At 37.8% G+C, this 15,543-nt stretch overlaps 1 protein-coding gene across 1 annotated transcript in view; it reads right to left on the bottom strand.

The window, feature by feature from the left end:
- The window catches only part of LOC139468077 (small G protein signaling modulator 3-like), a 75,760-nt gene that overhangs the window by 21,604 nt on the left and 38,613 nt on the right, over positions 1–15,543 (bottom strand). Inside the window, exon 16 of the mRNA XM_071249786.1 lies at positions 4,557–4,627. Coding sequence (XP_071105887.1) covers positions 4,557–4,627 — 71 coding nt within the window. The remainder of the gene's footprint in view (positions 1–4,556; positions 4,628–15,543) is intronic.

The raw sequence follows: 15,543 nt of genomic DNA on the forward strand, positions 1-15,543 counted from the left end.
CCATAATGAGAGTGAATCTGGGATTCAAACCCACAATTTCCAGATCCTAGCACGGCTAAGGGAGAACACTCTGTTCAAGGACCATACTCAACGGGCAAATCTGGGATTCAAACCAACGAGTTCCAGATCCTGGAACAACTATGGGGCAAAACTCTAAGGCAGCCCCTGAACATCTACGCCTCATCCAGCCTCGTGGAGATTGCTTTCCAACCCACTGTGTTCCTGGTGTGTTTGTCCCCTAACAGTTTATGAAATGTTCACTCTAATCACAAGAAGGTTGGCAGGGGACCAAGCCCTGTGACCAACTCCGGAAATCCAAACACCACATGTTCTTACACCTCCACCTGATAGTCCACGGGAATATGCCCCATGCCAGAGCACTTCTTGTGATCTACACTTAATTAGCACACATCTAATACATGTAATATACCAACAGGCTGTTAAAATACCACCGTTGCTTCAAACTGACACATCAAATTTGATGGGTGGGAAAAAGAGTGACTTCATGAAATTCTTGAGGTAAATCAGAACGCATTCCTGAAATTTAAGCAACAAAGATGAGTAATCTTCCCTTGGAGACAACTTCTTGTGTATCCTTCTCTTTAACATGTATCAAGCCATAACTATGACTCACATGTTCAACGTTTCACAGATCAAACAATCAGATATGGGACATATTCATCTGGGAGATGCTATGCATTCCAACACTTTTCCATTACAGTAATGCTGGCATTCAAATTAGAGCAAATATGGTACGCCTGTTAACACATGTGGATGTGAACTCGCATAAATACCCTCCCCATTAGCCTACAACAATAAATATTACAGGAAACAGTCTTGATGATGTTGATTGCCTTCAAGAATTCAATCAAGCATTAAGAAGTACTAAAGCAATCTTGCTAATGTCCAAAGTATGGTTACAGAACCATGCATGCATCAAAGATTACAAATGTACAAAATCCCCTTGATACCGCATATAGTTACCCTTCTATAGCCAGGTAATTAGGTGTTATTTTCAGAAACACATGTACCTCATTAGACAAGGTCAAATAACTTTTATCGTGTTTATAAGCTATCATGTTTTAATCCAATTAAATTGATTCGCTTGCAGACTACAAAACATGTTTATTAACCCTTTGGCCTTGACCTGTGACATATGCTTGTACTTATCATAAGTGCTTGTGTCTATTTTGTAATTCTCAAGGGCTGCTCTTTCTCCCCATCGGGTTTAACTTGAAAGCTTCTTTCAAATAAGTCTCGTCTCTTCAACGAAAGTATGGCAGGATTGACATGGAAGCAGTTTTGAAGTTTGATTGATAACGTCTGGTTAGAATCGTGTTTGGCCCTGAGAAAATACAAATTGCTTGTAAGATAATGTGCAAAGTACACTTACAGACTCTTCAGAACGAATATAGGCTTAAGAGGCATGTCCAAAATTGAACACAGAATCATCAGCAGAAAAGAAGAACTTTGTTTTTGCAAACGTTGCAGACTAACCATTTGCTTACAAGCATAATTTTCAATACACAAACGGCCAAACTGTAGTCCATCAAATATACTAGAAGTTAAAGTACACCTAAATCTTTCTTAGTACTATAATTAATCTGTCATGGTGTGGTAGTATATAGTCAGTTAGTTTGGACTGTAAGTGTATATTCTTATCATTTAAACTACTTTGGCTCTTAAGACATTTTGCAAGAATCTCAATTATGAACTTGCTAGAAATATTCAAAGACGCAACTTATAATATGGTACAGAAGACTAGACAAGCTAAGTTCCTGATGAGTTGGATACATTTCATCTAATTGAAATGCGGACTGTGAGGTCATTTACAAACAAATCACAAAGATTACATGGTCACCTGCCCTCCTGAAACCTTTCTTAAAGCATTAACTGTGTATCACCTCTTTAAGATTTGGTTTAAAAAAACATATATCCCTTGCCATTAAAAAATGATGATGATGATGATGATGATGATGATGATGATGATGATGATGATGGTGATGATGATGACATTTTTTTATTCAATGACAGTCAACTTTTGACATGTTTCATGTCTCATACACAATATTCAAAGCCTGGGTTTATTGGCAGTACCAGCACATTTGGTTGAAGTCATTCAAAACACTTTTTTGGACTGCTAAACTCAAATTTTACAATAGACAGACTGACAGTTATATACATGACATGACAGTCCATTAGATCCAACTCAAAATTGAAAACTAAGAATCAAAAGGAAAAGAAGATTGAGTTAGTGATAGTATTTGGTCTAACTGCAGAGTATTTCAGCTACATTACAGCATGTACATCTGCTGGATGTGGGAGACAAGCCCAAAGTGAAGTAGGAATAGACATTTACCACTTTGGTGAAACCAACAAGCAAGGTTGGTGCCTACAAACCACAAAATATAATCAGGGCAAATCTGCGTATTGAACCCACAATCATATATCTGTTACGCATAAGGGTCATAACTCTACACTAGGAAAAAATGAAGAATACTACAGTGTATAATAGCCAGATTCAGAAATCCCTTCAAACACTAAGCATCAATGTTTGTGCTAGGACTGTGTGAATACCGTGTTAAGACAGAGTGAATACCTGCATCTGGGGAAGCTACATCTGCACATCAACTCAGTTTGCTGAAGCAACATCTCATCAAATAACACCACCTGCAAGCCCCGTCATCACACACCATCACCATGCACTCTACTTTCAGTCTCCAGGCTCATACATGCTCAACATCTGGGACTGTTTTCTTTTCATTTTTCACAAACTCTTCCCTCAAGTTACACAATATTTTCCTCCTGAAATGCTTGTCGAGGTTGCTTTGTAACCCTTCCGATAAAAGTGATAAATATAGACAGAAGGCTCTTGTAGAAACCTGCTAAAGAGAAGAGAAGAGAGCTGCTTTACTTGGAAGAAATCCTGATACAACGTTTGATGTTTCCAAGATTCAAATGAGGATATGGGAAAGACCATGTACACTAACTAAATATATATATCTTCGTTTAACAAAACAAACACAAAGATGGAAAAAAACTTGTTTTACTGCTAGCTCAGAATTCCAGTTAAAAAATATTATAAAATGTTACCAATTCATGCTGTCAAGATTAACATGCGGGTATGTTAAATATAAGTTTGTTTGTTGTTTAACGTCGCACTCAGCAATATTCCAGCTATATGACGGCAGTCGGTAAATAATCGAGTCTGGACAAGACAATCCAGTGACTGACATCATCAGCATTAATCCGGATATGATGATATGCATCAACAAACTCAGCGTGCCTGACCATCCGATCCCGTTAGTCACCTCTTACAACAAGCATAGTCGCCTTTTACGGCAGGCATGGGTTGCTGAAGACCTATTCTAGCCCGGATCTTCACGGGTCGGTATGGTAAAGACATAGTGGGATTTCAGGGAAGAATATACATCCGCAGCAACCTATTCTTGTTGTAGAGGCAACTGAGTGGATCAGGTGGTCAGTCTCTGCGACTAGATGCATTACATTGTATCCCAGTATTGTGAGGCTCAAAGTTCATGATATCAATCACTGGATTGTCTGTATTATTTACAGACCATTGCTGAATATTGCTTAAAGTGACATTAAATAAATAAATAAATAAATAAATAAATAAATAAATAAATAAATAAATAAATAAATAAATAAATAAATAAATAAATAAATAAATAAATAAACTACTTTTTACTCATAGAAGACCTGAAGAAACATTGAAACCAAGGAAACAAAACAAGTATTTCAACATATTGAATGTAGTGAAAGCGATTTTTGTATGCCATCATCGCTTTGTGAAGTATTTTACCAATAATCTGTCTCATCTAGTTTGTCCTTGCTTTGCATCACTGTCCACACATCATGCACATTTTGATAATCACCAGCCTCTACTGTCCAGGGCAAAGTGTCTCTATTCTATTACCTGATTACAGCTTTAGAAATTGCCATTCGTCCTATAGTCCTTACCAAACTGCCCAATAGTTGAGGTATTATAAATACTAGTAGAAATTTGCCATTTTTAAGGGTTTTGCTATATGTTATAATTATAAGGACTATAGTGGACTAAAAATGTTAGTTTCTATTGCTGTATTATGATACATACCTTGACCCATTTGCTACCAGTGCTTTTGAGTTTGGTTAGAATTACACAATGCTACATTTTTATATATACATCAAATCAAATCACTGGTCCCTCACCAGTATGTACATTGACTTGACTTTCATGCGGTCTCAAATACAACCAGTGCCCAATTCCACAAAACAATCTTAGCACAAAGGAATCATAACTCCCATACTTTAACATAAGACTTATGATCATCATAGCGCTAAGATTGCTTTGATTAAAAATATTGAGGGCTCGCTCGGATGAGCACCCAGTTTTGAATGTACATCTAAGCCGAACTGTTGTACAGAAGAAGCATTTTGGTGACGTCACTTCCAAAACAAAGCTATGAATGGATCACGGGAATATACAACAGGCACTATAGAATGGAGGAGAAACACTGGATAAATACTGAAGGAGAAGAAGATGTATGTCTCACCTGTATGTCTTGCAGAGCACCAGTCTAGAGTACACACTCTGAAAATCCTTCTCCACCTCTCTTGTAGCTGTCTGCAACAGTAATAATAATGAAATCATGATAATAAATAATAATTTATCAATCTCATTAAAATCAGATCTTAGTTCTGGCTATCGCTAAACAAAGATCTGAGGACATCCCATTATGGGTCACGTCAGAACGACCTTTCATCAAACCAATCAGAGCATCACTTACCAGATCATGAAAGTGACAGTCGGAATGTGTTTTCTAATCATGCAACCATGATATATTTGACACGGGGTATTCCGAACGATAGTTGCGGGTTTTATGATTATATCAATACAATCTATGCCATCTATAAGCCATTCCAGAATGTCCTTCTTATCAGTTTTAAAATTTTAATCGAGAATATGACAAAATATGTTTCAAAGCCTAGTCGCCAGTTTGAAACTACATGTAGTGTCGTAAAACCGAGAAAGCTACCTTCTGATTGGCCAATGTCGATTACTTGTCAGTCATTTCATTGGTCTGGTCGGTCAAAATTCGCAAAAGGTTGTTCTGACGCGACCCGTAATGGGTTGTCCTCAGATCTTTGTTTAGCGGTGGCAAAAACTTAGATCTGATTTCAATGAGATTGAATTTGTATATCCTAATACTCCCTCATTGCCCTCGTCAATAGATCAGTGTGCATTCTAATTGCTTTCTAAACTCACTGGGGATCATACAAGCTGCCAGCGAGAAGGCACAGTATTCACATAACCCTCTCATCTGAGCATGCTGAGAGGGTAGTTATTTGTGCTGGGTGAACAAAGTCACTTGCCTAAGAAAAGCATCACACATTTCTGTCTGTGACTATTATTCTAAGTTTCAAAGACTTGTTGGAAGAGGAAATAGGTGAGCCATGGGTCAAAGATGCCACTGTGCAGCAGTCCACCAGATAATAGTTTGAGTCATTGAGTACTTACGCATATGTAAGCATGCTCATAGTGTATTTTTCTTTGGGTATTCAACATCCAGTTTGTATCTCAAACCAATACCAGGTAAGCAGTATGTGCCAAAACCTTTTGAGCCTACTACCCCAAACTTGGCTATAAGCATCATTTTCTGTAGATGTGGATGTTATTATTAGACTTACTAGTTAAGCATACTAGACTGAACAGAATTTTATTAGCTTCAGGCATCGGACTAGTGGCTGAAGTCACAAACTGGGTTAAGTTTTCATATTGCAAAAGTAATTCTGTTTTAAATGTTATCATAATATATTTTTTTGCACCATTTGTGGTGACTAAAGTCATTCCGTAAGAAGAAAGGCAAGTGAAAGGCAAGTGACCAACACTTTAAACTCACAACAGTGATATATGTCGAAAGTAAGAGGTAGCACTTTTCTGTCATACACTGCAGAGGAGTATGTTTTGTCTACATTTGATCAGCTAAAAAGATCTGTGAGGAAATACTGCAAGCTGAAAAGTCTACAACAGGTTATTACATTCATTGTTGTGTTTTAAAATAAGTTTTGTCTGTAGCTGTAAGCAAGCAGCTCAGATTTGTTTAGGTAATGTCTGATGGTGATTATTTTTGCAAATGTTGTTTAAAACTACTCTCTGCAATATTCAAGCTAAGTAATGGAGAGTCTGACTGGTCCATCAGAGGTTACAAATCACAATAACCACAGATGATTTGACAACAGCATCACATCATGTGGAAAATCAAACCTGGGATTTCAGAGTACTGAGCAAACATCTTCATCACAAGACTACCCAACTGCCCCTACAGTCATACGAACTCATCGGACATCCCTAACAGTGAAGTTCAAACTGCTTCAACGGGTACCCCTTTAAGGAACAATAGCTACCAAAGCACTAGGAAAACACAAACCATTGGTTATATTCATTGCTGCTTTTCTAAGCTGTGATTTATGACAAGTTTAATAGCTTCAGGGACATCCTACCCTTATTTATACTACGAGTATATAAGAATGCTTTCAGAACCAAAACATTCGTGTTCGGTTACCTGTCAAATGTTTCAGTTGACCTTGGGTGTCAACGACACCTGTCTTAACGACCACACCCGTCTCATCAAGACATAGGGCAGGTGTAACACCTGAGCCTCTCTCCCCTCCCTCAATGGACAAAGACATAACACCCTACCACTTACCCACTGCTGTAACCATTTGATACCAACAAATGAAACAAGGAGGCCGATTTTAGCCCAACCAAACAGCCTGACTAGGAGCCATTTAAATAGCTTCTTCAAACTTAATTGAAACTGAACCAACTGGGTCCTGACCCTTCCATTGAAACACTAACACGATCATCTTACAAATAATCCCTAGAGATTATCATCAAGTAACACAACAGCAACTCCATAACACAACACGGTGAGCCTATAACACATCACAGCGACAACAGTGAGTCGCGAATGCTTTTCGGGACAAGCAGATATAAATCCCTTGTTATGGAGAATCTATTTTCTCTCCATGTAAATTGATTGCCCCATCCGAGCCTAATCCAATGCAAATTGCTCTGCTCAAGTAGACGAAACAACAATGGGTATATCATGCGCTCCTTGACATGTACACTCCAACATGGCTCTGTATTTGGCTTGTACTTAGTGTCAGAATAGCCAACAATGCATAGTGGTAGTGACATTTGATTCGTTCTTACACTTCACATGATGCAAGGAGGCCCCAAAAGGCACTTTATTCTTAATCAGTGTTGCTTCAAAACACATGGCATCATGCAAACAGATGCTTATCTTTAGATTTCAGACACTGTTTAGAATTTCAATGCCAATAAAAAGCTCGGGCTGGATTTTCAATTACAGAATCTAATTTAACCCTTCATTCATGAAGCAATTAGCTGCATTTAATTAGGTGTTAACAGGTGGATGAAACCTGTGAAGGGATAATTACTTTATGTCAAGTGTATCTCAAACATTACAGATTCAGTAGCACTGCAGATACCCTCTTTGAGAGACTGATTTGGGTAACCTGGTTAAAAACTTAGTTTGATAGTCTTTAATCACACGAAGGAGGGAAAGTGATCTGATTCATTAACAGATGCCTCTCTATCTACTAAACTTGATCCTGTACAACATTGGAACTTATATACCTGAACGTTTGAAATTATGAAGTTTTTCAGGTTGCTTATAAATTGTATTTCAATAAAAATGCCAATCTATATTCCCACATTTTTGTAAGCCAATTAGATGGACAAATTCTACTGTATGATGAGTAACAGGTTTGCCTCCATTATAATAATTAATACATTGATGCTTAATAACTGCATAATCTTAAGGACCAAGTATAAATCTGTAATTAACCAATCAAAATGTTTGTATGCTTCAAGTGCTAAGAATATTTCAAACTTGGCTCTGTCTCTACGTAGTTCAGTGCACAGAGCGAGGGGATCAGGGGGATGATTACAGTGGAACCTTGTTTATCCACACATCTCCATTATTTCAAAAATTGTTTGTATACCTGCATCTCCACATATCTCAAACTAATTTGAGTAGCCTCCCATACCTACATACCCCTAAACCACCAGAAAGATCATGTGATACTATTTCTAAATATTGTAATTGTGGTAATAATTTAGTTGTTTCAGCATGTTTATATAAGAAAACTCTGCAATGTATAAATCTTCGTTGGAAAAATGTTATGAGATCATTACCCTGGAACAACCTACATTCCTCTGTGTGTAATGAACAACAGATACTCAACACACCTCAGTTCATCTAATAAAATACAATAAATACATATATTTTTCCGTGGGCAAGACATTGGTTGCTCTTTAAAACTTTATTACTTTCAAATCAGAGCTTTTAATTTTTTATTGTCATAGATTCTTCGTGGTACATGGCCATCTTATAAAATGACTCCATAAATATTGAATCTTATGGAAAGTATGACAAGTTTTCACACGTGAGTTAGTGAGTGATTTGGGTTCGATGCTGTTTTAACAGTAACACTAGCACAGTCAAATAAGGCTGTGTCAGCATAATGATACACTTTATATTCACCTGATCCTCATTAATTGACTCTTAGGAAATTATGTACTTGGGGCGTAATCTACCTGCAAAATCCGAGCAGATTGATGCAAACATCTCTTGGGTATCCAGTGGTTGATTTGAAGCATTACCTTTGGTCATACAAGTTATTCTATGCATTCATCATTATCACAGCTCAGTCTTGTTCCCTTACTCAAGTACAAACATCATGTTTAAAGGAAACCAGCAAAGGTTGGAACATATTACTCTTATCACCGAAAAGAAAAAACACCAATCATTCATGAAAATACTCTCCTCTTGAAGAACAACATAAATGACCCATGGTATTACACCAACAACATAAAATACCCTTCATCTAGTGCTTATCAAAGAAAGGGCAGATCTGTAACAAATGTCCAAATGTTAAAGAATCTGTAGCTTCGCTTCCTTGCACAACATCCGCCACTAATGTGAAAGATGTAACACCACGACAGAAATAGAGTTTTTATGAATGTAGACGAGGTAGTGATAGGAGGGGAGGAGAGCCTTGTAACACAGGTGGAGGTGCTACTAATGTAGCTCCTGCTGTCTAATCTACATTGCCTTCCTTATCAGATAAACGGCCATGATTTATCAAGACAGTTTTTACTGAAATGACAACTGGTTCCTCCACTGGGTTACCACAGCGGGGCCCACCTGCTAGTGAAAGATGGTCCAACTCAAGTGGGCTCTCCTGCCCTGTTGGTCTGGTTTAGTTGTCTTCTACTTCCACATTAGTCAGGTTTAGTATGTGCTTCTTCCTCTTTGGTCACGTTTAGTATGTGCTTCTTCCTCATTGGTCAGGTTTAGTATGTGCTTCTTCCTCATTGGTCAGGTTTAGTATGTGCTTCTTCCTCATTGGTCAGGTTTAGTATGTGCTTCTTCCTCATTGGTCAGGTTAAGTATGTGCTTCTTCCTCATTGGTCAGGTTTAGTATGTGCTTCTTCCTCATTGGTCAGGTTTAGTATGTGCTTCTTCCTCACTGGTCAGGTTTAGTATGTGCTTCTTCCTCACTGGTCAGGTTTAGTATGTGCTTCTTCCTCATTGGTCAGGTTTAGTTTTTTCCTCCTCCTCATTGGTCAGGTTTAGTATCTTCTTCTTCCTCATTGGTCTGGCTTAGTATGTTCTTCCTCATTGGTCAGGTTTAGTATGTTCTTCTTTCTCATTGGTCAGGTTTAGAATGTTCTTTCTAATTGGTCAGGCTTAGCGTGTTCATTCTCATTGGTCAGGTTTACTGTGTTCTTCCACATTGGTCATGTATTGGATGATGTATATTATTATTATACTGACATCATGATGCAGACATTCACATTTACATTTTATTTGCCGCCCCAAATCCTCAGAAAGAACCATCTCCCCCTATCACTAAATTCTCACAAATTTCTCTTGCTCTTTAGTGTCATTTGATTGGTCAGCTATTTATAATGCCTGGTAGTCATATATGATTTTCAATCAAGATGTCTCAAACAAACTTGGAATTACATAAATTATGGAAGCCACATCACCCACAATAATTCATATTTTTGGACCTGTAAATTTGGAGATTTTTTAGTAATTTTGTCTGAAATCAAACATCCACACAAAATATCAGATGAATCCATCAAACCATTTAAGGGATGTCAGTAAGGTATCAAAACTTCATGGACATTGATGAAAGTGAAAGATGAAGGATGATATGCAGAGCTCACATGGCCTTTCAGGCCATGTGAGCTTTAAAGAACTACATACAACAAAGATAAACTGTGTGTAGACAACATAGTTGCCCGATGCTTGTCACCCTGTTTTCACAGGTGGAAACCTGACCGTCTCAACACCTATATACACCTTAACCACCTGGGCTTAATTATAATTTCTAATTCCAGCAAATAAATATCATGGCTTAAATGCTAAACAAACACTTTTTTCCATAGGTTCCTTCACCTGTATAACCGTAATAAGATGCATCATTCACCACTCACCATGCTTCTGCTCCACACAAAAATAGGAAATACACTAAATCCTTGCCTAACACCTATCTAAAAAATAATTGCTTGACTGTAATAAATAGTTTGGTAAGTAAATTGGCCTCCAAATTTGCTGCTTATTTCTGTGTGTGTATCCTTCAACTCTGTATCAAGGCCACAGACACCTGCCTGTAGCCTCCTCATCAGATGCTTTAAACATGATGAATGTGAGCTAGCTGTCCGATTGCAGCTTGTGCACTAATACCACACATACCTCACACGCACCTGTTTCAATACTTGAAAGCATTCTTGTAGTAATAATAAGCAGTAACACTGACTCAGATAACTTTCTAACCATACTGAACAATTATTTGCAGAAACAATTTTGCAATAAAACAAGATCTGTTGATAAGTGTCAATTATCTCAGCTTGGAAACATGCTTACGACTAGGGACTCGAATCCTGGCTATCACTAGCTTGTTTTCAATACTCCACAAGCTTATACTGGATTTGTGATATCAAAGAAAAAACATCCTGCTAGCCATTTCAAAGGCAAATGGAACTATTTGGTGGCACTTCCCTAATGATACAGCCTGGTTCGCATAAGCAGGAAACATGCTTTTTAAGATTTATGAGAAATAATTTCCAAAACAACAATCAGAACAGCTGGGAAGAAAGATTTTGGTTTGAAATAAAGCGTTTGTGATTGCAATAGGGCACATTACCCACGTGGTCTCCACATGTGGTTGATAACAAGCTTCTACAAGTATACAGTGTAACTCAATTTACACTCATCACTGGGTTATATCGCGGGGCTAAAACTGGCTAACTAAAAACAGAAAGGTTATTTTTACAAGAGAGGCTGTGCCATTAGTTCACATATGTGCGGTATGTAGAATTTCAAAGGAGAGCATTACTCAACTCATTGAAGGAGTCTGGCATGGAAGACATATGTGCTTGGAAATCTTGATAACATTGATAGATTACATATAGATGATACATGACAACATATCGGAAGATTTGGATTCAGATGGAAGCAGGAAAATTATATATTTTGGTGAATCGTATTACTTTCTTAAAAAGAAAGTTGATTTTTACAGGTCTCAGAATCTGAGATATGTCAGAGTTCTACCTTAATCCAAATGTTAGATATATTTACTTGAACATGTAGCATCAATCTTACTTTGAATCAGAGTAAACAAAGCATGTTGGCTGGTTGTAGAAAACTGATAATGAGAAACAAGTTGAAAGATGTGCTTTAGAATAGAAATACCACAGCAATAACATTAGAAAAGTAATTGTTGATTTCTTTCATTACAAATTATTCGGGGGCAGGGGTGGCCCAGTCCTCTCAGGTGCCGCTGTGCAGGATTGCATCTCCTGGGCACACCAGAAACCTATGACTGTTGGTTCACATCCCAGTTCACCCCTATTATGTTTCTAGGTTTGCCAGCACCATTCATGTGCTCAGGGATTTCACCAAAGTGGTAAATGTCTTAGACCTGCATCACTTAGGGCTTTTCTGCCACATTAAGCTGACACGGCAGGATATAACTGGAATACTGTTAACAATAGTATTAAACCCAACTCACTCTATCACTACAAATTACTTAATATTTAAAGGTTTGTACAAGTGTGATTCAAACATCTAGTTTATTTATTGAATAGTTTGATAAACAAATGACCCACATTAGCAGGATTAGTGTTGATGGCCTTTAGCAGTTAAGTCTGGTTAGGTTTGTTTGTTTGTTTGTTTGTTTAATGCTGTTTCAGCAATATTCCAGCGAAATGATAGCGGTCTATAAATAATCAAGTCTGGACCACACCATCAAATGATTCACATCATGAGCATCGATCCAGGCAATTGGGATACAATGACATGCATCAACCAAGTCAGCAAGCCAGGCTGCCACCCTAATCACGTTAGTCACCTCTGACAACAAGCATAGTCACCTTCTTATGGCAAGCATGTCTGTAAGGAGTTTCTTCAAAATGTTAAAGAACACATCAAAAATCCAAAATACCCCACAGAACACAATATGTCATTTCCAATCTGAAATGACCTATAGCCTGAGGTAATTACCTAACACCTGTCCCGAGGTAATGACCTCACACCAGAGTTGGGGGTGGAATCAAAATATTGCTGATATGTGAACTTTATTGAGAAATGCGTTTTTAAAATAAAATAAGAACAGCATATTGTTTGGGAAAATGATGGAATAGTTAGAAGCTATGAAACGGGATGTGTGTTGGAAGTATTTTTACTTTCAAATAATTTCTTTGTCCAGCATCTGGCTCAGCTGATGACGTATCAGAATCTGTGATATCACCCAAATGTTTGATATCTGCAAAAGGCTGATATCTATGCTGTCCTGTTGGCGATACTGATGTTCTATTTCAAGAACATGATCTTCAGCCTTTTGCTTTACCTCTGGTGTGTACCAAAGGCTGCATTGATCAACCCTTTGACGTGTCTGAGTTTGAACATTTTGTTACATCTTGCCATGAACCCTTTAGAGTTAGCCCAGATAAGCCCAACAGGGTTGAGCTCACAATGCATACATAAGACTTGGGTACATAAGACAACGTGACCGTGCTGTGTTGCCAGGACATCCACCTGGTACTTTGATGATTTCATATTCATCAAATTTTCTCCACTACCTTAACTTTTGTTTCAGAAGGGCTGAAGTAGACATTGCAAGATGCCAGATATTCCTGCATGGTCGACTTCAGACCTCTTATGTGTGGTGCGACAGTATCTGGTTCCCGGATGTCATTATTACTGGCAATATAAATGACAATGATACTGGGGTTGTTTAGATTGGGTTAGGAGCAGATGTTCAAACCAGTAGAGGTGTAACGATATGGTGTGGCTGCGACTCAATACGTATCCTAATGCTATGGGTGCAATACAATTCGTATCCAGTCCAGATATAGTACTTTCATTTCATCATTTGATATTCTTTCTTTTTCTACATGAATCATAATCTTGAATCATTTCTTTTCAAATTTCAGAGAGCGAAGATTGGATATTGTTTGACAGAAACATATAGACTAGAGGGCACTGGGAATGTTAAACTATTTACAACCAACCTGTAAATACTACGGAAGCTTTGTAAACTGGTTCTTGAACAGCTTCTGTTATTATTCACATGTTTTTACAACAATATAGCTTGTATTGTTATGTAATGTATTGTATGTATCGCGATATAGGGTCTGTAAATCTATGTATTGTATCATGAGCCTCATAACACAACACAACTGTATTGCTGTATTGTTATAGCACTACCAACCAGCCTATGAACACATCACCATTCCTTTCCTTATGATAGCACTCCATGTGACTGAAATACTTCAAACCACAGGTAGGTAGTGTCACTGTGGATCAAAGTCCCGTTAATCCGATATCGATGGTTGCATATGATTGTGTCGGATTAACGAGTATGTCGGATAAACGAAATTTAGTAGTATCAACGTTCGTGATCGAAAATCGGACAACTACACGATAGATAAGGATTCAAACACGTTATAAAAAATATAAAATATATATTCATAATGTTATGTTAAATTTTTGGCGGAATATGTTTTCTAATCATTCAACCCCTCAAGTTTAACACAAAACAACTGTTACGGACTGTTTGACAGATTCAAAATACTTTAAAAAGCATTGTCTGGAATGGAAGTCTCAACTTTGAAACTGGTACCCAAAGCTTAAGAAAGCTGCTTTCTAAGTGGCTAACGTCGACTTCCTGTTGGTCATTTCATTGGTAGGTCATAGTTCGCGAAAGGTTGTTCTGACGTGACCTGTAATGGGATGTCCTCGTCGATAGCGAGAACTTGTATCTGATTTTAATAAGATTGAGGTAATCTAAGCATGTGAATTATCCTGTTTTCTTTATTTAAAGCATTAATTGTTTATTGTTAAGCAAGTTTATCGCTGCAGCTTTGTAATATGCAGCTACCAGCCGACTCGCCTCGCATCAAAACACTGGCTGTGTACTCGCAGGCAGATGACCACGGAGAATTTCGTTGCAAAGGTGTGTCGGAGTCGGAGTGCGAGAATGTCGGATTAACGGGTCTAAATAGCACTGATTTAATCGGTTCCCATCATTAGTGTCGGATAAAGCCGATTGTCGGATTAACAAGTGTCGGATTAACAAGACTTGACTGTAGTTAGTTTGCTTTTCATGTTTTCCCCGTGTTTAGAAACACACGCTGGCTAAGCGCCCCTGTCTGTTGTCCCCTTTGATGTCCAGCTGACTTAATTGGCTGCCTACACATCTGGTCGGTATCTTGTCAGAGTGTTGTTTTAGCTTTTCTCATTTTATTACCGTAAAACAGTCGTTCAGCTAAACCGGTTGTATATTTGTGCTGATGATTTTAATTGGTTGTCCTTGTTTGCGCTGATTGTGTTTATCTGATCCTTTATTGACATCTATAAGTACAACTAGCCGTTATTTATACACCTGTGAACTTTTTGAGTTTTCATTATTACTTTATTCTTTTTTTATGACACCCCTGATCATTGGAACACAGTAGATCAGTAGTTACTCGATATTCCAATAGCTACGGTCTGTGAAACATTCCATCTTGTTATAATTGGCAAAAAGCATTTCTCAAGCATTTCCGCCAGTACTTTGACCATGCATTAAAATTAGACTAGTGGCCAAGTCGGACTGCATTGATGTTGCCTTACATTAGATAAGCAAGATAAATGTTAAGGTATGTTCTGCTTTTTTAAAAATGCATGACAATCAAATGAAAATATGTAGACGTCCCATGCTTCATATCCTCTAGATAATACACAAGATAAAGGTGTGCCTATACAAAGGAGTAGCTATCCAAATCTTAGACATCAATCTTATCAAGAATCCATTGCCAAGGGAACACTTGCACAAAGCCATATTAGCACTACCGTAAGTTTATATTAAGATATGAGAGTTATGATAGTCATAACACTATGAACACTTTGTGCAACTGGGCATTGGCCTCCTGAATGGATGATTTGTTTGTTTGTT

The sequence above is a fragment of the Haliotis cracherodii genome, unplaced genomic scaffold (assembly GCF_022045235.1).
Source record: "Haliotis cracherodii isolate W230 unplaced genomic scaffold, xgHalCrac1.p SCAF_2, whole genome shotgun sequence".
NCBI classification, from domain to species: domain Eukaryota; kingdom Metazoa; phylum Mollusca; class Gastropoda; order Lepetellida; family Haliotidae; genus Haliotis; species Haliotis cracherodii.